The 23889-nt window shown below is 43.0% G+C and overlaps 1 protein-coding gene across 1 annotated transcript in view; it reads left to right on the forward strand.

Moving 5' to 3' along the window:
• Positions 1-23889, forward strand: part of Pik3c2g (phosphatidylinositol-4-phosphate 3-kinase catalytic subunit type 2 gamma) — a 120614-nt gene that overhangs the window by 13508 nt on the left and 83217 nt on the right. The window contains exons 5-14 of the mRNA XM_070011653.1: positions 721-835; positions 4000-4102; positions 7939-8009; positions 9481-9544; positions 11714-11767; positions 14120-14251; positions 16382-16415; positions 19329-19524; positions 21376-21498; positions 22340-22471. Coding sequence (XP_069867754.1) covers positions 721-835; positions 4000-4102; positions 7939-8009; positions 9481-9544; positions 11714-11767; positions 14120-14251; positions 16382-16415; positions 19329-19524; positions 21376-21498; positions 22340-22471 — 1024 coding nt within the window. The remainder of the gene's footprint in view (positions 1-720; positions 836-3999; positions 4103-7938; positions 8010-9480; positions 9545-11713; positions 11768-14119; positions 14252-16381; positions 16416-19328; positions 19525-21375; positions 21499-22339; positions 22472-23889) is intronic.

Consider the following 23889-nt stretch of genomic DNA (forward strand, 5'->3'; position numbering starts at 1 on the left):
GTCTCGGCTTGGTCAGTGGGAATTCTCTTCATTCAGGCAGGAGCCTATCTTTTAGACAAAGCACAAATTGACAAGAGGAGACCACACCTTGCCTGGTTTGGTTATTTTGTGGTCGTTGTTGTTTGTTTTCTTTATGTGGTGCTGAGGATTGGAACCCAGGGCCTCATGCGTGCTAGGCAAGCGCTCTACCACTGAGCCACCTTCCCAGCCCCTGGTTATTTTGTTGTTTGTTTGTTTGTATTGTTTGGGGACTGATCCTGGGGTTTGAACTCAGGGCCTAGACACTGTCCCTGAGTTGTTGTGGGTTTTTTTTTTTTTTTGTCCAAGGCCTGGTGCTCTACCATTTGAACCACAGCCTCCACTTGTGGTTTTGGATGCTTCCTTGGACATTAAAGCCTCTTGGAATCTTTCCTCCTCCCGCCCTGGGTGTTGGCAATGAACTGCGATCCTCCCGTCTCAGTTTCCTGAGTAGCTGGGATTACAGGCAGGAGTAAGGGACTGTCACCTGGCTGTCTCATTTGTTTTCTACACAAGGAGTGGATGGAAATTAAGAGAGAAAAGCTCTGAATGGAGCCTGGGAAATAAAGGAGCTGCACTTCCCTACATCTCCTCTGGGTGGTGCCAGAGAGTCGCAAAACTTCAGGATGGAGTTGCTTTCTGCTCAAACCTTCTCCATTCTGTATCATCATTGACTTTCTTCTTCTTTTTCTTCCTTTTTAGCGAATTATCTCGTCGAGGACCTCATTGCCGAAGTTCTACACTTCTTTCCAAACGACCGGCTCTTTCCCAAAGATCATCTTCTGCAAATTAGCGGTTCGGAGGACTTTTTACAGAGGTGATCACTCCTACTTTGTAAAAAGTACATCTCATTGACTTCACACCTGCAAGTGTTTGGTTTTTGTTTATTTAAAAGATAATAATAACTCCAGCCTGGCACTGGTGGCTGACGCCTGTAGTCCCAGCTACTCAGGAGGCTGAGATCTGAGGATCGTGGTTCAAAGCCAGCCCCAGGGCACAAAAGCTTGTGAGACTCCCATCTCCAAAGGACCAGCAAACACCCAAAGGGGGAGCTGTGTGGCTCAAGGAGTAGAGCGCCAGCCTTGAGTGAAAGAGCTCAGGGACAGCGCCCAGGCCCCGAGTTCAAGCCTCAGGACTGGCAAAAGAAAAAAAAATGTTCTTTTCACCTTGATCCTTCATTGTTCAGCGTCGTGGAAACCTTGCAGAGTATTTTCTCCTCTACAGAGTCGGAGGAGGGAAATATAGTAAAACGTGGAGATGAATTTCTTTTTAAATCCCTATTTCTAATCGTCAGGCCATGGAGGCCTCCGTTAACCAACGCTGGGTGCCAACCCCTCCAAGGAACTTTCTAGACTTCTGCACCCTGCACACCCCAGCATCTCTTGTAACATCTTTCTCTTCGGGTGGCTGTGGGGCTTTGAATCCCTATCTTAATAGAAAAGGCCCATGGGGGTTTTGTGTGACAGCATCTTCTCCATGAAGAAAGCCACGTGGATTTGATGGAAGGTGCTTTTGGGAAGCGGGCAGTGGGCTGTACCTGGCCTGTGATCCCAGCAGGAGCCGCTGTGGAGGGAGAGAGGCCGGCTGGACCCCTGGCAGGTTGCAGGAGATGCATTCAGCAGGGGAAAAGCTGGGAGGCCTGGCTGGGGGGTCCGCTTAGAGCTGCTGGTACCCAGCTCAGCCCCTAGAGGGCGCGCCTCCCAACACCTCCCCTTCCTCCTGCTCACCTCCTGTTCTGTTCTGTTTTGTTTTTTGGGGGGTGGGGGTGCTCTCTGAGACATAAAGTTTAACTTTCTCCCTTCGTGATTCCCCTGAAGGCAAAGTGAGAATGAATTTGAGGAGCCCTGGCTTCTGGAAATGATCTCTCATGGAGCTTTATCAGGGATCTTTAACTATAAAAACACAAACATATAATATAAATATGTGTGTATTCTATTTATAGAGTATGTAAATATATACTATATTATATAAATATAGTTATATATGTATATATAAATTCATATGTAATTTATATATAATTGTATATATATAAATTTATATAAATATATATTTGTATATCTATAAATATTTATAATATATAAATATATTATATAAGAGATAATTATAAATATTAATATATAATATAATATATAATGTATATAATATGTAATATATGAATATTATATTTTATATAATAAATAAATATTATATCTTATATATTATGTATTATATATAATAATATATATTATATATTACATAAAGATATAATATATAAATATTATGTCATATATTGTATATTTATATATAATAAATATTTTATGTAATACATTTATACATCTATATGTATTTTATGTATTTTTATAGATTACATATTGCATACAATTATATATAATATAATTATATAATATAATATAAATGTGGTATTTATAATTTATATATATCTAGGACTGTGTTCTTGGTGGAAATTCCAGCTTACTACTGACATTCAAGATCTGATGGAGATAATATTGTCTACCTTTAAAGTGAGAAGTGTCAAAAAGGTGTTTGTACAAATGCACACTTGTCCCTTAACTGCTCAGAAAGCCCCCCCCCGCCCCCGCACCATACCAATAATGACTGCTAACAACACAAAGACGGATCTACTTAGATTTTGTTCTACTTGAGTGAAGATGCATAACCCACTCATGTTTTAAAAGTCCGCATCATGGCTGAATTCTTTTTTTTCTTTAAAAATAAAAGAAGCACACTTAAAAGGTGTAGAGCAGTAAGCTGCAATACAGTGTTCTTTTCCTGTCTAAGGTATTAATATTTCACAATATTCCCCTGCGACCATTACTTGCTTGGCCACTGGAATCTTTAAACAACCAAATCTTATAACACAAGAAAATGCCTTCACTCTCATGATGAAAGAATCCGGCTCATCACCATCGGTTGGTGAACAGAGACGGAATAAATATTTATGGTGCACGTTGCATAGAAGAACCCATAAAACAAAGCGCAAGAATTTGCCTATCTTTTTTTCCCACCTTTTTCCAGGCCTCGGGTTATCAGTCTCTTTCTATAAACATCTTTCCGTGGAACTATTTTTAAACACCACACGCACCATGGTGTGCTAGGCCTGAACTTACGAGTGCTCGTTTGCCAAGACAAGTGTGCCCAAGAATTCACAGAGCCACACACCACCCCGGAGGGGTTGAAATATTTATTGGGGGGATACATCATGAAGGTGCAGGGTTCTTGGTAAGAAGAAGAACACGGAAGCTTTGGGTGTCTCACAGAGACTTAACTCCATTCACAGCTGAGGTCTTAGACCTGATATATTTTTTAATAACCTGGGTATTATGGCTCCCACCTGTCATCCTAGCCATCCAAGAAACTAAGAGCTAGAGGATGGCAGTTTAAAGCCAACCTGGACAGAAAAGTCCGGGAGACGCCTCTGACATAACCGGCAAAAATCTGGAAGGGAGGCATGGCTCAAGTGGCAGAGCACTTAGTAAACACCAACCAAACGACGCTGCATCTGTCTGGCCTTTCTGAAGATAGGTAGGCCCAACTGTTCCCCTCAACTATCACCGTGAGAACCCCGAGTTTCTCACAGGAAGCTTTGTTATTTTCCTCTCCTGGGACTTCATGTATAGTTAACCGAGATCTTTGAAACAAAACACGTCAATAAAACACAGCAGCGTTGCTGTTGTTTTAAATAACTTAAGTTGGAAGCCGGGCACTTGTGGCTCACACCTGTCATCCCAGCTACTCAGGAGGCTGAGATCTGAGGATCATGGTTCAAGGCCAGCCCAGGATAGGAAAGTCCGTGAGACTCTGGTCTCCAAGGAACCACCAGAAAACCGGAAGTGGAGCTGTGGCTCAAGGGTAGAGCACCAGCCTTGAGTGAAAGAGCTCAGGGACAGCGCCCAGGTCCTGAGTTCAAGCCCCACAACCGACATTTACCAAAAAAAGAAGCGTATGACTGTGTTAATTTCTTATCTTTTTGTTCTTTTTCAGCGATCACCGCCTCGGGAGCCACCAAGTGTTTCAGAAAGAGAAATCGGTGATTCAACTTCACCTGCAGAGACGCGGGGCCACGCTGGGGAAGTTCGCTCGACAGGTGGGACTCCCTTCGGGTTGGTTTCCAGGAAGTAACAGCTCGGGAGAAGTATTTCTGTCTCCACGAGATCCTCTGCGGGTTTGGAATGAATGATGCTCAGTCCTCTGTGGGTTTGGAATGAATGATGCTCAGTCCTCTGTGGGTTTGGAATGAATGATGCTCAGTCTTCTGCGAGTTTGGAATGAATGAATGATGCTCAGTCCTCCGCAGGTTTGGAATGAATGATGCTCAGTCCTCTGTGGGTTTGGAATGAATGATGATCAGTCCTCTGCAGGTTTGGGATGAATGAATGAAGGATGCTCAGTCCTCCGCAGGTTTGGGATAAATGAATGATGCTCAGTCCTCTATGAGTTTGGAATGAATGAATGATGCTCAATCCTCTGTGGGTTTGGGATGAATGAATGATGCTCAGTCCTCTGCAGGTTTGGAATGAATGATGCTCAGTCCTCTGTGGGTTTGGAATGAATGATGATCAGTCCTCTGCGGGTTTGGGATGAATGAATGAAGGATGCTCAGTCCTCTGCGGGTTTGGAATGAATGAATGAATGATGCTCAGTCCTCTGTGGGTTTGGAATGAGTGAATGAATGATGCTCAGTCCTCTGCGGGTTTGGAATGAATGATGCTCAGTGAGCACACTCAGACCTGAGTCCTGAACACAGATGGGATGCTTGCTCTAACCGCCTGGCCGCCCAACATTGTGTGTGTGTGTGTGTGTGTGTGTGTGTGCGCGCGCGCACGTGCGCGTGCACCCAAGGCTCGGTCCCTGATGGGTCATGCCAGGTGCTTGTCTGGGTGCTTGTCTGGGTGCTTGTCTGGGTGCTTGTCTGAGTGCTTGTCTGGGTGCTTGTCTGAGTGCTTGTCTGGGAGGGTCGCTGGGCTTAGTTGTCTTCAGATGAGAGCAGGCAGGCCAGGACTTGTAGATGAAGTCCACGCCCTTGCAGGAAGAGCTTTACCGCCCCTGCTCCCTCTCTTTCCCTCCACCATGGAAGACTGCAGAAGGAAGGCAGGCTCCGGGCCGGGCGCGGTGGGGACTCGGGAAGCTGAGATCAGGAGGATCGGGGTTTAGAGCCATCACCGGAAGACAAATCCATTAGTCTGTGGTCGCCAAACCGGCTAGCAAAAAACCAGGCTGGAGGCATAACTCAAGGGGTAGAGCTCCAGCTGGGCAAGAAAGCTGAGTGAGCAGGAAGGCCCTGAATTCAAAGCACAGTGCTGTCAGAAGAGGGGGAGGAAGAAGAAAAAGAAGGAGAAGGAGGAGGGGGAGTGGAAAGGGAAGAAGGAAGGGGAAGGGGAGGGGGGAAGGGGAAGGAGGAGGAGGGGGAAGGAGGAAGAGGAGGAGGGGGAAGGAGGAGAGGGGGGAGGAAGAGGAGGAGGAGGAAAGAGGGGAGGAAGGAAAAGGAGGAGAAGGAGGAAGAGGAAGGAGAAGAGGAGGAGGAGAAGGAGAAGGAGGAGGAAAGAAGGAGGAGGAGGAGAAGGAAGAGGAGGAAGAGAAGAGGAGGAGGAGCAAAGAAGGAGGAGAAGGGAAAAAAGGAGGAGGAGGAGGAGGAGAGGAAGAGGAGGAAAGAAAGAGGAGAAGGAGGAATAAAAGGAGGAGGAGGGGAGGAGGAGGAGAAGGAAAAGGGGGAGGAGGAGGAGGAGGAGGAGGAGGAGGAGGAGGAGAACAGGAGGAGAAGGGGAGGAGAAGCAAAGAAGGAGGAGGAAGAAAAGAAGGAGGAGGAGGAGGGGGAGGAGGAGCAAAGAAGGAGGAGGAAGAAAAGAAGGAGGAGGAGGAGGGGAAGGGGAGGAGGGAGAGGAGGAGGATTAAGAAGGCAGCTGTAGCTAGCATAAGAGCAGAGCGCGTTCTGGCTGATCTCAGACCTCGTCGCTCAGGACCAGCAGAGTCGGGTGAGTCCCGAAGCCCACGCATGCACACGCATGTGTCTCTGCCCGGCCCAGGCTGGGTAATAACACAGCATGCGTGCCCAGCCCCACAGCCATGGCATGATCAGGAAACACAACAGCCCTGGCCTGATGGAGGCCGGGGGGCTTTGCAGGAACAAATCCACTGAGAGGTTCACACGAGGGGAAAAACCCACGGGGCCCTGGGCTGCGTCCACAGTCCTGACCTGGTCATAGGTCATAGGTCATAGGTCATCATTCACAGGGTCACACCTGCCTAGTGAAGGAAGCATCTGCACCTCCAGGATACCCTGGAGCCCTAAATTACGCAGAATGGAGGGAGCTTTTTGATATTCTGGAAGTTCTGTTTTTTTATCTGCAATATCCTCCAGTTATCTGCTTTAAGCAATATATGTGTGTGAGAGACTATATATATACACATATTATATATATATGTGTGTGTGATTATATATATACATATATACATATTATATATATGTGTGTGTGAGACTATATATATATATATATATATATTATGTGTTCTCTCTCTCTGATAACAGACGTCTAGTGTGTGATATAGATGGTTTGTTTTTTTAATCTAATCTCAGGTGTTTCATCATTTAAAAGAAAACGCGTGTGACGATACAATGACAGGGAAATGAGAATGAGACCAAGAGAGAGTTGTTTAGAAATATCACTTGCATGGATGTCTCTGCCTTTGCCATTCTTGATGGCGTCTAGGCCCCGGGGCGGGGGTGAAGGGGGAATGGAAATCTGCAGGAAATAGGAAATAAATAGCAAGATTATCAAGTGTGCAATGAATACCTTCGGCGTGGGTACGTGTGAGATCCTTCGGATCGCTCTCACTGTGACCGAAAAAAGAAACCCACGTAAATACAAGCTGGAATCATTGTATTTTGTGGCAGACGGAATGCAGCAGGGAGGAGAAAGGATGTTAGTCTGATTTGTGCGTTGCACAATTTGGTAATTCCCAAATCACCAACGTTTCAGACTCCTGTCCATGGAATTCCAATGCTGGTGTGGCTCACGCCTGTCATCCCAGCTACTCAGGAGGCTGAGATCTAGAGGATCGTGGTTCAAGGCCAGTCCAGGCAGGAAAGTCTGTGAGACTCTGATCTCCAATGAACCACCAAAAAACCCAGAAGTGGTGCTTTGGCTCAAGGGGTAGAGTGCCAGCCTTGAGCGAAAGAGCTCAGGGACGGCACCCGGGTCTCAAGTTCAAGCCCCAGGGCTGACAGATAACGAAGCAAGCAGATGAATGAATATAAAGAAACAAAGGCCTGAGGTTGCACCTGTGTTCTGTGTCTCAGGATTTCACGTGTCTGCTCAGCCCACTCGTGGCGATTCTGTGGGAGACATGGGGTTGGGATGAAGACATGATTCTGGGGAGGAACACCGCATTCATTCCCAGGGTAGTAATCATGGAGGTCCAGAGGAGGAGGGGAGTTTGGACTTGGGGAGAAGCCCCAGAGTTCAGACAGGGGCTTTCCAGTGAGCGGGAGATGTGCCTACATTTCCATGCACCCTGCAAAGGTTTGCGACATGAGCTCTAAGGTAATTGGTCAACATTGTGTGTGAGAGAGAGACAGAGACAGAGAGACAGAGACACAAAGACACAGAGACAAAGAGAGACAGAGACAGAGACAGAGAGACAGAGACAGAGACAGAGGAGAAGCAGCTTTGCCAGTGGCCCTGGGCTCAGTCCTCACTTTCCCCAGGGACTCTCATGTGTCTGAGGTGGTGGATGAGACAGTGAACAGGCGGATCGCAGTCCACAGGGCAGTGAACAGGGGGATCACAGTCCTGTGGTGAACAGGGGGATCGCAGTCCTGTGGGGAACAGGTGGATCGCAGTCTGCAGGGCGGTGATCAGGTGGATGGCAGTCCTAGGAACCCACACCCTGTTTGGGGCGCTCATCAGCCTGTTCTGTCCACAGCCCGAGGATGACCGCCACCGTTTCCACACCAGCCAGCTTCTAGAACATTCGCCCAGCGGGACCGTGTCCAGGTGTGGCATTTTACATTTCATTCTATTCCAAGTCCGCCTTCTGGGAGTGAATTTTCAAAGCCCAGCTCATAGCAGTGGGACCGCCGGCTGCAAGAATCCCAGCTTCCCCGGGGTCCAGAGAAGCCACTGCACTTCTACACACACACACACACACACACACACACACACACACACACACACACACACACACACACACATATATAATACATATAATAGATAATTATATATAATATATAGTAATTATATATAATATAAATATATATGGTTAGTTATCTATTATAGTTATGTGTAGTTATGTTATATATAGTTATACAGTTATATATAGTTATATATATGTTATATATAGTTATACATTTACATATAGTTATATAGTTATATATAGTTATTATATATAGTTATATTTTTATATATAGTTATACAGTTATATAGAGTTACATATAGTTATTATAGTTATATAGAATTATATGTTATATATGGTTATACAGTTATATATAGTTATTATATATAATTATATTTTATATATAGTTATACAGGTACATATAGTTATATAGAGTTATATACTTATATAGAGTTACATATAGTTATATAGAATTATATGTTATATATGGTTATACAGTTATATATAGTTATTATATAGTTATATTTTATATATAGTTATACAGGTACATAGAGTTACATAGAGTTATATACTTATAGATAGTTACATATAGTTATAATTATATAGAGTGATATGATATATAGTTATACAGTTACATTTAGTTATATAGAGTTATATAGTATATATAGTTATTATATATAGTTATATGTAATATACAGTTATATATTATAGTTATATACCTATATGTAGTTATATACAGTTTTATGGACAGTTTAATTTCATATCTAGTTTTATATAGTGTTGTATATATATAAAAGACATATATATATGGCATATCTGTTATAAGTGTGTGTGTCTTGTCTTTGTCTTTGTCTTTTCCTTTCTCTGTCTCTTTCTTTTTCCGGTCCTGGGGATGGCACCCAGGACGGTGCACCTGCCACACAAGCCGCTTCCTGAGCCACAGCCCGGCCCAGCCTGATGCTTTCTCCTGGATGCTTCCCTCTGGCAATCATTCTCTCTTCCCCACGCGGCTCTTCGTTGCATTGGCTGCATTTGAAGAACTCCTCACGCCTTCTGGAACAATCTCTCCCTGGTCTGAATGGTCTCCCCTTCTTTTGCCAGGGCTTTTCTCCTTGTGAACTTTGGGCTGTGCGTGTGTTGCTGAGCTCTGTAGGACTGAAGTCCATACACACACACTCTCTCTCTCTGTCTCTCTGTCTCTCTGTCTCTCCCAACCTCCCTCCCTCTCCCTCTCTCTTCCTCTCTCTCTTCCTTGAAATTCCTTCTGGAACTCCCTGGAAAATAATTAGGATGGGTATTCAAGGTCAGTATCGAGACCCCTGCTCCTTCTGACCAATCGTCTTTTCTTTTCAGACAGCGTCTCTGCACGGCTCTCAGAAGATTCCACGTCCAGGTGGATCGCCTGCTGCAAACCCAGGTATCGGCCTGGTCGCTGCGGCCATCCTGCCGACATGGAGGCACTAAATAGCTCCTAATTAAAACGCCTGGCTTTCCCACACACGGCTTTGCCTTTGCCTCTGCTTCCCACGCCACCTCTCCACCCTCAGGGCCAGAGTATTAAAAAAAAAAAGCCACTCTGTTGCTAATTTCTCCATGCCTGTGCCTTGACTGTGCTTCTGTGCAAGTTCTGCTTTGCTAGAACTCTCCATCTTCCTGCAACATGCTGCTCCTCTAGACAGTAAAATAGACACGCACTTCATTCACATATATATATATATATATATTTGCATCTATTTCATGCAGACGTATTATTGACACACTTTTATTTGCGTGTAGAATATACAGTTTATCTGCTCATGTAACTCTAGACGCCTGCATCAACATATATCCGTAAATATATACGTTAAGTGTCTTCATATATTTATGTATAAAATGTCATCTTTATATATGTTTTTACGTGTTGATATTTTGGTATATGTTATGATAGAATATATTTTATAATATTTATATAGACTCCTCCCTCCCTACTTTCTCTCTCTCTTTCCTCTCTCTCTTTCTCTCTCTTCTTTTGTTCCTCCTTTCTCTCTCCATCTCTTTCTCCCTCTCCTTCCGCCTCTATCTCTCCCACCTTCTCTCTCTCTGCCTCCCACTTTCTCCCTCTCTCTGTCTCTCACTCACATTCTTGAGAATCTGCACCTGCTCTTCTCTGAGTCTCCAGAAAATTCCACTGCATGGGTTTGGGAACAAAACCGTTAGCCACTGGGAGTGGGGGTGGGGAAGGGGAATGTTTCTTCTACGACTTGATCATTGGCCCCGACAGCAGAGAAATGGCTTTGCGTGATCACCAGCCAGCCGTGGTCCTCCTTGGGGTGAAATTAACTTGTCAATGAGCTGCTGTGTGTGCAGTTTCCCGAGCGAAGGAGAGCCAAAGTGATGAACTTCTAACCAAGATTGAAAGGAAAAAAACAAACTAGGAAACATCAAGAATAAATATGTATGAGCATATACATAGATAGATAGATAGACAGACAGACAGACAGACAGACAGACAGACAGACAGACAGACAGACAGACAGACAGACAGACAGACAGATAGATAGATAGATAGATAGATAGATAGATAGACAGACAGACAGACAGACAGACAGACAGATAGATAGATAGATAGCATGTGGGACATGCTATAAAAGGATCATATAAGTTTTCACCTTCTACTTGTGTGACAAGTTAAATATCCAGTTGCCTTCCATCGATGTACAGAAACAATCATGGCTTGAAGACTTGAGTTTTGATCCCCTTCCCTGAACCTGGATGATTACACCTGGTCTGAAAACCAAAGCCATATCAAGAATATTAATTGAATATTACAGGGAAGCTGCCAGGTATTTTTCCCCTTAGAATGATTATTTCTAGATGGTTTGGACTCTCGTTCATTTGGACATTTGGGCTGATGGGTAAAATGGCTGATTTATAGAGCTTCCTCATGGAAGATTTTCTTCCCTCTCTCTTCACTAATACAACAAACTCTAAAGAATAGTCCCTCCCTCCCTTCCTTCCTCCCTCCCTCCCTCCCTTCCTTCCTTCCTTCCTTCTTTCCTTCCTTCCTTCCTTCCTCCCTCCCTCCCTCCCTCCCTCCCTTCCTTCCTTCCTTCCTTCCTTCCTTCCTTCCTTCCTTCCTTCCTTCCTTCCTTCTTTCCTTCCTTCCTTCCTTCCTTCCTTCCTTCCATCATGGGTCTTGAACTCAGGGCCTGGGCGCAGTCCCTGAGCTTCTTTTACTCAAGGCTGGTGCTCTACCACTTGAGCCACAGCTCCACTTCCTGTTTTCTGGTGATTCACTGGAGATCAGACTCTCATGGACTTTCCTGCCCGGGCTGGCTTTGAACTGCGATCCTCAGATCTCAGCCTCCTAAGTAGCTGGGGTGACAGGCGTGAGCCCCCGGCTCCCAGCTGTGAAATCCTATTTTAACCCTCAAATGACCATATTCGCTACTTAAATGTGTTCAGCACTCCTCTGCATGACTGAGAAGCAGTCAGAGGAAGATGGTGAATTGTGGCGCGTCTGTAGCATGCACATGGCTGGCTGAGAGTCCTGCGTGGATTTCTTCTGTTCTCTCTCCTCTTCTGCTTTTGTTCTGTTGTTTTCCAGGCAGAGGCCCACGGCTCCCCCGCCGTCTTCCCTGGAGCCCAGAGCCCTTTGCAGGTGAGCCTAGAGCAGACGCCGTCCACACGCCGCTCCTTCCAGCCGGTGATCCCGCAGCTGACAGCAAGAGCTCAGCTGTGGTCAGGGGCTGCTTTGTGTTCTTAACTCACAGAGTCAGACCGAGGAAAAGTTCAGTCTAGTCTCATTGGGACATCTGCACAATGCAAAAAACACCCTCTAAATATTCTGATGGCAAAGCTGAGGTAGGTAGCCCACACGTCTAACTCCTGCAAAGTGATAGACAGATAGACAAACAGACAGACAGACAGATAGACAGATTGATTGATGAATAGGTAGATAGATAGGTAAATAGATAATTGAACATAGATGGATAGACATAAAAGACAGACAGACAGATAGATGGATGCGTAGATACATAGGCAGAAAGAAAGACAGCTAGACAGACAGGTAAGTAGGCAGACAGATAGACATACAGATAAATAATAGGTAGACAGATAGATAGACAGACAGGTAGGCAGGCAGGCAGGCAGGCAGGCAGACAGACAGACAGACAGATGGACAGGTAGATAGATGATAGCTATAGGATAGACAGATGATAAACATAGCTAGATGATAGAGCTAGATGATAGATTGATAGGGAAGAGAAGCTAGATAGACAGATGATAGATTATGAAAAGAGATGAATAATAAAGATAGATGATAAAGATAGGTAGATAAATGGTAGGTAGATGATAGAGGATAGATTGATTACATAATAGCATAATTATATAATATGAAATTGCATATTACATATTACACATTGATATTATTATTATCATTATAATAGTTGGTACATATAATGCACTTATTAATGTAATTGTGGCCTATATAAGCTATATATTAATAATAAAATGTACAGACTGATAGGATGTTAGCTGATGTACTACATCTATAGAAGGTATGCATCCATGTGTAATGTATTCTTTTTTCTTTTTTTGGGGGGGGGCTCCTGTTGTGGGCCTGAACTCTGGGCCTGGGCGCTGTCCCTCAGCTCTTCAGCTCAAGGCTGGTGCTCTACCACTTGAGCCACAGCGCCACTTCCGGCTTTTTTTTCTCCTTATGTGGTGCTGAGGAATCGAACCCAGGGCCTCATGCATGCAAGACAAGCACTCTACCACTGAGCCACCTTCCCAGCCCCATGTATAATGTATTTTTTATCCCATGCATAGATTTGTATATAAATGTGTTTGTAAATATGCATTTTATATCCAAATATTTTGCACCTGCAAGATTTTTCACATGAAATACAGTTTCCTGATAATATAAAAATCATACTCCGCAATGACAAATAGGAAAGAAGAGGTAGGGGTTCAGTTTTTCAGGTTCACTTTTTCTTTTTCCCACATAGGAAGACTCAGAATATGAAGGAGCCTCAGTTTCCCCTTTATCATTAGGTGCAAGCCATCTTTGTAGACACCACCTGTCCACCCAGATTTTGATTTATCCAGGGTTCTGCTCATCCTCTTCCCTCTACCAACAGCTAGAATTTTCTAGAATGCAATGAATTCCTGCTTTGGAGCTTTCTGCTGGTTCCTTAGACATAGGAGTCTCACGGATTTCACTGCCCTGGCTGGCTTTGAACCTTGATCCTCAGATCTCAGACTCCTGAGTAGCTGGGATGACAGGGGTAAGACATCAGATACTCAGGATGCTGACAGCTGAGGATCACAGTTCAAAGCAAGCCAGGGCAGGAAAGTCTGTGAGACTCTGATCTCCAATAAACCACCAGAAAACTGGAAGTGGAGCTGTGGCTCACGTGGTAGAGCACCAGCCTTGAGTGAAAGAGCTCAGGGACAGCGCCCAGGCCCTGAGTTCAAAACTCATGACCAAAAAAACAAAACAAAAAATGTGATATCTATATTGGCACAGAAGGTTTCAGTACCCATTGGGTCGTATTCATATCTCCCAAAGAAAAAAACAGATTACTGTTATTATTATTGTTGTTGTTGTTAGCAGTATTACGCTCTACAATAGCACTTCACAGCATTTCTGTGCTATAAATCCATCTTTGTCTCTCTCTCCTTCCTTCTTTCCATTCTTCCTCCTCTCTGTCCTCCTCCTCTCCCTCCCTCTCATCAATATGATGCATTACTAATAGACGATGATCGCATTGAGCAGGTTAAACAAATTAATATAATCCATAACGACGATTCTGATGTTACAGATGTTTCATTCCATTTGCACACTGGTGTGGCGTTGGTCCTATGCTGCAAATTGGGGTTCAGCCACTGTGTGGACAGCACCCCATGTTTCTATCCTGTTCCCTCTTGGTGGAAAAAAGAAGTCACTGGGAGATAACTGAATGCAGTCTTCGTTTTAATGAGTGGCCACGTGCGTGTTTGTCATCTACAGCACTGTGTGAAGGGCCTGACCGAAGAAGTGAGGGACATCTGTGCGGTTCTGGGGTGCATCGAGACCAGACAGATCACAGAGGCGATCAACAACCTGGGGCTCATCGGCGTTGCTGTCCAGAGAACAGCAGAGGTGAATGTGTTCACACCGCCAGCTGCCGTCGGGTTACAGCTGAGCATAATGTATTAATTGGGGAGGAAGAGGGCTAGCTGTGTGTGTGTGTGTGTGTGTGTGTGTGTGTGTGTGTGTGTGTGTGTGTGTGTGTGTGTGTGTGTGTGTGTGTGTGTGTGCACAGCATAGCTCAATCATTATGCCAATGTCTGACATGAGCCATCACCAAAAAGCTAAGAGATAACACCGGGATCCTGAGTCTCAGTACTAGCATTAAAAAAACAAAAAGTAAAGAAAAGAAAAGACTAGAAGGAGTGGTTATTGCCTGAGAAATCTTAAGAATCAGCTTAAAAGAATATATTCTTGTTGGTTTGATAAGATGTTAAGGCAAAAAGATACCGTAAGTGATAATAATTAATAGTGCTAATAACAATACAGTAATCTCGTTCATCTTTGGGAGGTATGAATATGACCCAAGATAACACGTTTCTTGTTTTGTTTTGTCTGTCATGAGGTTTGAACTCAAGACCTAGGTGCTGTCCCTGAGCTCTTTCACTCCAGGCTGGCGCTCTACCACTTGAACCACGGCTCCACTTCTGCTATTTTCTGGTGGTTCATTGGAGATCAGAGTCTCACAGATTTTCCTGCCCAGGCTGGCTTCGAACCATGATCCTCAGATCTCAGCCTCCTGAGTAGTTGGGATGACAGGCGGGAGCCACCAGCGCTCGGCTTAGATATCAAGTTTCAGCTACACAACCATACCTATGATAAAGTTTAATAAAAACAGAACAATTATAACAGTGTACCCCAATAAAAAGCACCAGTATCAGCACTCTGACATTTGGTGGCCATTATTAAAGAAAACAGAGGATAGTTGAATGTAATTACCACAGAATCCCGTTCTGTGGTAAACCAGATGACAAAGGAATTATGTGACTGACAACAAAACAATTGGTTGGGAAAGATGAGACTGTGAAAATCTCTGGATTACCTACAGAATGAAGCAGCTCTGTGTATCGGTTCTTTCTGGAATTTTCCATTTGATATTGGTAGATATGGAAAGCTGCAGTCACCAAACCACAGCTAAAGGGCACCTGCCATCATTGCTTTTTGATAGACACTTTTGAATCCCACTCTTTAATTCTGTTTTATTTGTACTCATTCCTCACCCAATCGCCAGGCAGGTGATCTTCTGTTACCCAGAGCTGATGCTCACAATGCTAAAATTCAACCGGGCGCCAGTGGCTCACGCCTGTCATCCCAGCTACATCAGCAGGCTGAGATCTGAGGATCACGGTTCAAAGCCATCCTGGGCAGGAAAGTCCGTGAGACTCTGATCTCCCATGAACCACCAGAAAACCAGAAGTGGAGCTGTGGCTCAAGTAGTAGAGCTCCAGCTTGGAGTGAAAGAGCTCAGGGACAGCGCCCAGGCCGTGAGTTCAAGACCCAGGACCGGTACCAAAACAAAACCAATAAAATCACAAAACCTACAAGTGTTCTGCCAGGAAACTGAAAATTGAGAAACCCTCCTTTCCTTCAGCTGTATTTTTTGTGGGCTCCAAGGCTCTTTCTGGAAGGTATCTATCAGGTATGTATCACGTGCTGATTTGGGCCAGATGAAGGCTGGGTCATTCATGCAGAGACTCTTCTACTCTAGGCTGCTGCTCTGAGCCCTGGAAACCATTTTCTAGCCTTCACATTCAGATCCCAGGGACTCAAGGAACAGCTCTCGATTCACGAATGAGCCCTCCTTCCCCCTCTGTGTGTGGGGGAGAACCCCTAGCCCCCACAGAGAGACACTCTGGGATGCAGGCCCGGCTCTGTCACTCACGTCTGTAGTCCCAGCTGAGCTGAATTCTAGTAAAGCCAGGGGCCATGTCGGTCATCTTCCAGAGGTGACGGCTCTTGCCCACGGATCTGGAGGTGAACGGCTGTTGTGACACTCAGATGACCCGAAGGGAAAAAGGATTCACAAATCTAATAGAAATTCATTGATGTTGATACCATGACGGACGCATCCCAACTTCCTCCTTTGCTGGGGAAAGCTTGTTTTATTTAGCTTTGGATACTACTGATTTGATTATGGTGTTATCTTGTGGTCTGAGTAACGTTTCTTTCCTTTTTTTCTTTTTTTATAAACTCCTCTTTTAGAATGTTCAGCCAGATTCGGAGACGTCAGGAAAAGGTAAAAATAAATAAATAAATAAATAGAAATAAATAAATAAATAGATAAAATAAATAAAATAAAATAAAATAAATAGATAAAAATAAATAAATAAATAAATAGAAATAAATCGATGCATGGCTGTATTCAAATATTTAGAAATAAATATTTTTAAATATTTAAAAAAATGAATAGCCAGGAATCAGTGGCAATAATAATAATAATAATAATATAAAAAACAATAATCTCCTACAGCTCTGGTGACTTACACCTGTAATCTACGCCACTGAAGAGACTTCAGATCGGAGGATGGAGGTTCAGAGCCCAAAATAGACAAATGCAAGAAACTCTTATCTCCAAGGAAACAGGAAAATGCCAGACGGGAGACAAAGCTCAAATAATAAAACACTATCCTGAGCCAGGAGTTAGAGGCCCTGAGTTGGATCTCCAGTACTGGCATAAAAGAGAGAGAGAGAGAGAGAGAGAGAGAGAGAGAGAGAGAGAGAGAGAGAGAGAGAGAGAGAGAGAGCAAGCTTGATCCAACTTCATGATGTATCTTAGATGCATATATGCAAATGAACATCTGCATATGCATGCATATGTATGCCTATTTGTGCATGTATGTATCTTCATATTTATGCATCTATGCATGTATGCATAAATACATACATGTATGCATATGCATCCTGCCTTCCTGTTTCTGGGTACCACTGGGACCACTTGGAGATCGGAGAATAAGATGTTTCTAGGAATTTTTCCTTCTGCTGAGGAAATTCCCCATTGGTTGGTGAGTGTCGAGGGCTCTTGCCGCTGCTATTTTTACTCTGCTTTCATCTTCCGCTTCACTAATTGCTACTGTTGATTGCTCAGAGACATTTAATTAGAGCGTTTTCTGCTCCTCTATATCTCCACCCCCCCCAAGCCATTCCAACAAAAGGGGTGCCATTGAAGAAATGAAGCACATAAGTAAAATTTGCCTATCAGAGATTTGGTCCACATTTATGCAGAGCTAAGTGAGTAATGAGGCATGTTGTACACAGCAAAAATAAAAATTTAAAAAGGGTTTAATTAGGATAGAGCTGGTTTAATTAGGATAGAGGGACAGGACGTGGGTAGAACTCCGGGTAGAAGATAGAATGGTACAGACCCTGGACAGAGAAAATCTTCCTCCTACAGTTTTCTTCTTAAGTTGCCTGAAGGCAACTTAAGTTTCTACAACAATATTTAAGAATGTTGCATGTATTTCAATGAGCAACTCTGCCAAGGGTGTGGATTGTGCACGTGCTAGAATCTTACCTCAGCAAATCTGTGAACAATCATTTCTAGCCGGGCACCAGTGGCTCAGGCCTGTCATCCCAGCTACTCAGGAGGCTGAGATCTGAGGACGGAGGTTCAAAGCCAGCCTGGGCAGGAAAATCTGTGAGACTCTTTATCTCCAATGAACCACCAGAAAGTGGTGCTGTGGCTCAAGTGGTAGAGCACCAGCCTTGAGTGAAAAGCAGCTCAGGGACAGCGCCCAGGCCCTGAGTTCAAGCCCCAGGACTGACCCAAAAAAAGTTATGTCTAGTGATATGGTGAGATGTCCTTTCAACTTCTCCCCCATTACCTGTAGGTGTAAGTCCATTTTTTCCCTTTATATTGATATATATATATATATATATATATATATATATATATATATATATATATATATATATAATACATATATACACACTTTGGTATAAATCATCCTTGTAGATTACACTTAGAAGAATGAAAAATATATACTATAGTTATATATTATATGTAGTGTATAATAATATAGTATATTATAATATTTGGTATATATGATTATGTATATATGTATATATATGTGTGTGTGTGTATATATATATATATATATATATATATATATATATATATATGTTCAAAATGTGTGTGATGAGTGTTAAAGATCAACCAATTCTTTTTTTTTCTTTTCCCAATCCTGGGGGGCTTGAACTCTGGGCCTGGACACTGTCCCTGAGCTTCTTTTGCTCAAAGCTAGCACTCTACCACATAAGCCACAGCTCCATTTCTGGCTTTTTCTGTGTATGTGGGCACTAAGGAATCAAACCCAGGGCTTCGTGCATGCAAGGTGAGCACTCTACCACTGAGCCACCTGCCCAGCCCACCAAGTCTTCCTTTGTAACCTGATTAGAGGGGAAAAAAATGCTAACACAGTTCACCCTGGCTCATCCTCAAGTCAATCAGTAATTAAAGGTAGGCATGAATTCACAAAGTGCCTGAAAATTTTAATTTCTGTTGTTGTTATCTTGAGCTGTACAAAGGAGTTTGCGCGTACCATGCTACTGTGCCTAAAGCAACTTAATGCCCACCGCCCCTTCCCCCCTCCTCCCCGTCTCTCCCCACCCACCCCTCCCTCAGTTCACCTGGCTCCAGGTTCACTAGTGAACATGAAATACAAGGCCTGCCTCCTCCCTCCCTTCCTCTCTCCACCCATCCACCCTCTTCCCTTCCACCCCTCTCCACCTAATACCTCAAGGTCCAGTCTCCTGGTATCCATTTGGTTAGACTGTAAGTTAGCTCTTCTGAGGACTTCCACCCTATTTGACATACAGACGAGGTAGAATCGTGTCCTTGGCTAACAATAAGCATAAACCAGAGGAAAATGCTCTCAAGTGACAGAGGACCAGCGCGCCTCATGGATAATAATGATAACAGGAAAAGAACTTCCGACGTGTGCCCCCAAACTCTGTTCTCGCATTGTCAGCCTGCTGACGATGAAGCCAGGCTGCGTTCAGATGGGAGGTTGGCTCCTGTCTTGCGTAGGGGTCATTTTCATTGCATTCTGTTTAAATGGACTCCTGAGAAATGGGAACGCTGGCCTTGATGGCTTCCAGTCGATGGGACCCTTCATCAATGTCCTGATCCATCTCTCTTCCCCTCCTTTAGGCCTGATCAAGAAAAGAACAGTGGAACTTTCCAGGGCCATCCACCAGCTATTGGATATCTACTGCAATAGCTTTTATACAGATTTTCAGCTCCTGTCTGCGCCTAGAAGTTCTCCTCCCATCGACCCTGGACTTCATTCCCACCTTAGCTTCACAGTGTGCGCCGTTTACAACTTCCCGCAGCCGTGGGTACACAGGTGGGCCTTGAGGGGCTTGCTCACAAATAATACTGATGATTGGGGCTGGGAAGGTGGCTCAGTGGTAGAGCGCTTGCCTTGCATGCCTGAGGCCCTGGGTTCAATTCCTCAGCACCACATAAGCAAAAAGAAAAAAGCCGGAAGTGGCGCTGTGGCTCAAGTGGTAGAGCACTAGCCTTGAGCTGAAGAGCTGAGGGACAGTGGCCAGGCCCAGAGTTCAGGCCCCACAACCAGACCCAAATAATAATAATAATAATAATAATAATGACAATAATAATAATGATGATGCATCATATCATTATGATAGGATAATAATATATGCTATGATAATAATATATAACAGATAATAATATGTAATGATAATATAATAATATGTTCTAACAATATGACTATCATCTAATATATATAGACATCAGTAAGAATAATTATAATTATGAGTTTTTATTTTTCCATAGCTTCCACTTAGAGCCTAGATTGTTCTTCTTTTTGCCAAGGCTTGGATTTTTGTATAATTCTGGAAGATCGTTGACATAGGATTGCCCTTGTTCTTAAAAACCATTGGTTACTAATATGCCTGCTTCCCAAAGGGTATTTCCTCTCCCTGTTCTTCCATTTTCCAAGGGAAGAGTAGTTGTTCTTGTCAACATGTCCTTATGGAAGTAGAAAATGCCAGGAGATCTAGTGTCTATTCTAAATTGGTTTTTGTTGTTGTTGTTGTTTGTTTGTTCGTTTTCTTACAACCAAGTCTGACTAACGTCGATGGAGGGTGGGGGAGAGAGATGAGAGACAGAGATAGAAAGAGAGAGAAAGGAACAGAGACACAGATGGGTAGAGATCAGAGACACAGAGAGAGACAAGAGAGACAGAAAGAGAGAGAAGGGAACAGAGACAGAGACAGAGGCAAGAGACAGAGAAATGGATACAGGCAGAAACAGAGAGAGACAGACATAAAAGAGCCAGAAACAGAAGCAGAGAGACAGAGACAGAGGCAAGAGACATAGAGAAACAGACAGAAAGACACAGAAAGAGACAGACGTAGAGAGAGACTGAAACAGAAAAGCAGAGGTGGACAAAGAGAGAAACAGAGAAAGAAATAGAGACAGAAACAAAGAGAGACAGAGACAGAGAGACAGAAGGCTGAGACAGAGAGAAGGAAGAAATGCATGTAGGGAGAAATGGAAAGAATCTTAAAATAGGAAAGAACTCACTCTGGTCTTTCTGAAGTTGAGCAAGTGATCTACACTTAGACTCCTAGGATGTGTTTTCTGTGATCTGTGAGAGTCTGAGAAAAACGATAAAAACCATTAGAAGTCAGAAGGGGACTATTTAGCAAACACAAAACAAAACAAAAAGATGGGAGGGAGAGGAGAGGATAACAGGGTAACAATCCCACCAAAGTGGGAAAATGTCACCATGGAACACGTTACTCTATGCAGTTAATATGTGCCAATGAAAACAATTCATCAAACCGGGCACCGGTGGCTCACGCCTGTCATCCCAGCTACTCAGGAGACTGAGATCTGAGGATCGACGTTCAAAGCCAAACCCAAACAGGAAAGTCTTTGAGACTCTGATCTCCAATGAACCATGCCAAAAGCCAGAAGGGGAGCTGTGGCTCAGGTAGTAGAGCACCACGCAGCCTTGGGCACAAAATCTCACCATCACTTGTCCCAGAGATCTGGAAAACACTTTTCAGCAAGCCAACTTCATTTCCTCATTGGGCTTTTTGGACTCTCCAAAAACAGATGACTCACTGACAAAGCTACTTCCTTTCAGATGTTAAGCTGATCGCATCAGGGTGGTTTTTCATTTATGTAATTTCTCTGTGTGTGTGTGTCTCTCCCTCTTTAGCTATAATGCATTCTCTTTTTCCTGCTGGCTTACGTATGCTGGAAAGAAACTATGCCAAGTGCAAAACTACAGGACTGTTCCAGCTAAAAAATTATTCTTTTTCTTGGTCAACTGGAATGAAATGTGAGTGTCATCTCCATTTGGTTAAATCATTTATCTTAAAAAAGAAAAGAAAAGTCAGCTTTTTTTCTTTGTTTCAAGCAAAGGCTATGTTTAAAAAATAACAATAAATGCTGCCTGTTGAGTTGGTTTAATGCTAGGATAAATATCCTACTACTTAGAGATCATGGTTAATTCAAGAGATTAAAAGTCCATTTGGCTACACAGGAGGCTGAGATGTGAGGATCAAAGTTCAAAGCCAGCCCAGGCAGGAAAGTCTATAAGACTCTTATCTCCAGTGAACCACCAGAAAACTAGAAGTAGAACTGTGGCTAACCTTGAACAACATGTTTCAGAAATGGCACCCAGGCCCTGAGTTCCAGCTCCTAGGATCTCTTCAAACCGCAATCCTTAAGATGTCAACCTCTTAAGTAGCTGGGCTTACAGGCATGAGCCACGGAGCCTGGCCTAAATAACCTTTAATGTGAACATTTTCCCAGTGCCTCTAAGTAAAAATTGAACCCAGCCAACGTTTGAGCCAAAAACCCAGACGCACGTGACCTGCACAACCAAAGCTAAGAAAATATGGGCAAGAATATTTACAGTTGTGTCACACTTAATGGCCCGAACACGAACACGAATGATCCTCTGCATAACATGAATAAATGCACCATTATGCATGCATTCATAACAATAAAAGTGACAAATTACCAAAACTATTTCAAGGAGATAACTTCACGCAGATAGATTAATAACTTTGGCCCAACGCATTATAAAATCATCCTTATAGAAAGAATACTGAAACTCCATTGGTGTGGTATTTTGTTCTTTGATATCTTGTTCTGTTTTGGTTTGGTTTATTTAGGATCACTTTTCCTCTTGAAATAAAATCGCTTCCCAGGGAATCAATGCTCACTATGAAACTGTTTGGGACTGTCCACGAACATGACAGTAGACATTTACTGGCCTGGACCAGTCTCCCATTGTTTCCAAAAGGGTGAGTAGAATACACACACACACACACACACACACACACACACACACACACACACACCCTTTCGGTATATGTCATAATGATAAAATCGAGAACACCTTTTAGCCCTAAATAAGGTAGCACATTATCAATCGTTTTTGTCAGAGGCAAATGTGAAAAGCAAAATGGGAGGAACGGCTTTAGAAGCGCAACTTATGATTAAGTCCCTTCCACTATGAAAGGGAAACAGACTGATAAGTCTCCTTTTTTTTTCTGCTTTATCCAAACAGTTTTGCCAGAATTGCTAAGTCAAAATGATTTGGATTCATATTGCAAATATTTTATTCTTTTCTATTATATATTATGTTCATTATATATTTATAGGAATATATTTTATTTCATTATATAATGCATATTATATTTACATATAAACATATTGTATTAAATATATATACCAAGCTATAATATATTTATATCTTACATTTTATATAGCATAGATATTAAAATATAATATGTAGTATATTTTATGTGTATTTTATATAATATAAAATATATTTTATACAATATAATATATATTTTAAATATATATAATATTCTATTTTATATGTTGTCTATCATAATAAATATATAAAGAAAATACATATTTGTATATATAATATATGTCATAAAAATCTGACTAAAGCAAAATTATGCCATGTAACTGAGTCACCAACATTTCATTGCCAGGAGAAAAAAAAATTGTCAACTTGAAGGTAAATTTTATTTAGAAAACTCAAGCAAATGTGAGCAACAGAACTCTCTTAGCCACTGCCAAATGGACTGTTGATCTCATTCTGAGTGCTGAGTATCGATAATACTTAGAATGTTTGATGAAGTAGATTATTGACTGTTTATCACAATGTAGAAAATTTTCCAGAAGACTCACCTGAACGTATTTTTCGCACAGCAAGACTTGCTGTACGATCAAATGGTAAAAATTCAGGCCTTCAAAAACTAAGAACTATGTAACTACTCTATGATTGTTCAAAAGATGATCTCTGTCCTATTTCTTAAAAACAACATTTGGTATAACTGTCATCCCAGCTCCTCAGGAGGCTGAGATCTGAGGATCACAGTTCAAAGCCAGCTCAGGCAGGAAAGTCCGTGAGACCCTGATCTCCAAGGAACCACCAGAAAACTGGAAGTGGAGCTGTGGCTCAAGTGGTAGAGCACTAGTCTTGAGAGAAAGAATCTCAGGGATAGCGCCCAGGCCCTGAGTTCAAGACCCAGGGCTAACACACACACACACACACACACACACACACACACACTTTTTTTCATCAGTTTAGAGTTCCTATATCACTGTAGATAAATTATCATCAAAGAAACAATGGCAGGTGCTCCCCACACACACACACAAACCTGTTGGGTTAAGTGTGTGTGTGTGTGTGTGTGTGTGTGTG

Source organism: Dipodomys merriami, unplaced genomic scaffold, assembly GCF_024711535.1.
Source record: "Dipodomys merriami isolate MVZ:Mamm:240054 unplaced genomic scaffold, mDipMer1.0.p SCAF_84, whole genome shotgun sequence".
In the NCBI taxonomy this organism is placed as follows: domain Eukaryota; kingdom Metazoa; phylum Chordata; class Mammalia; order Rodentia; family Heteromyidae; genus Dipodomys; species Dipodomys merriami.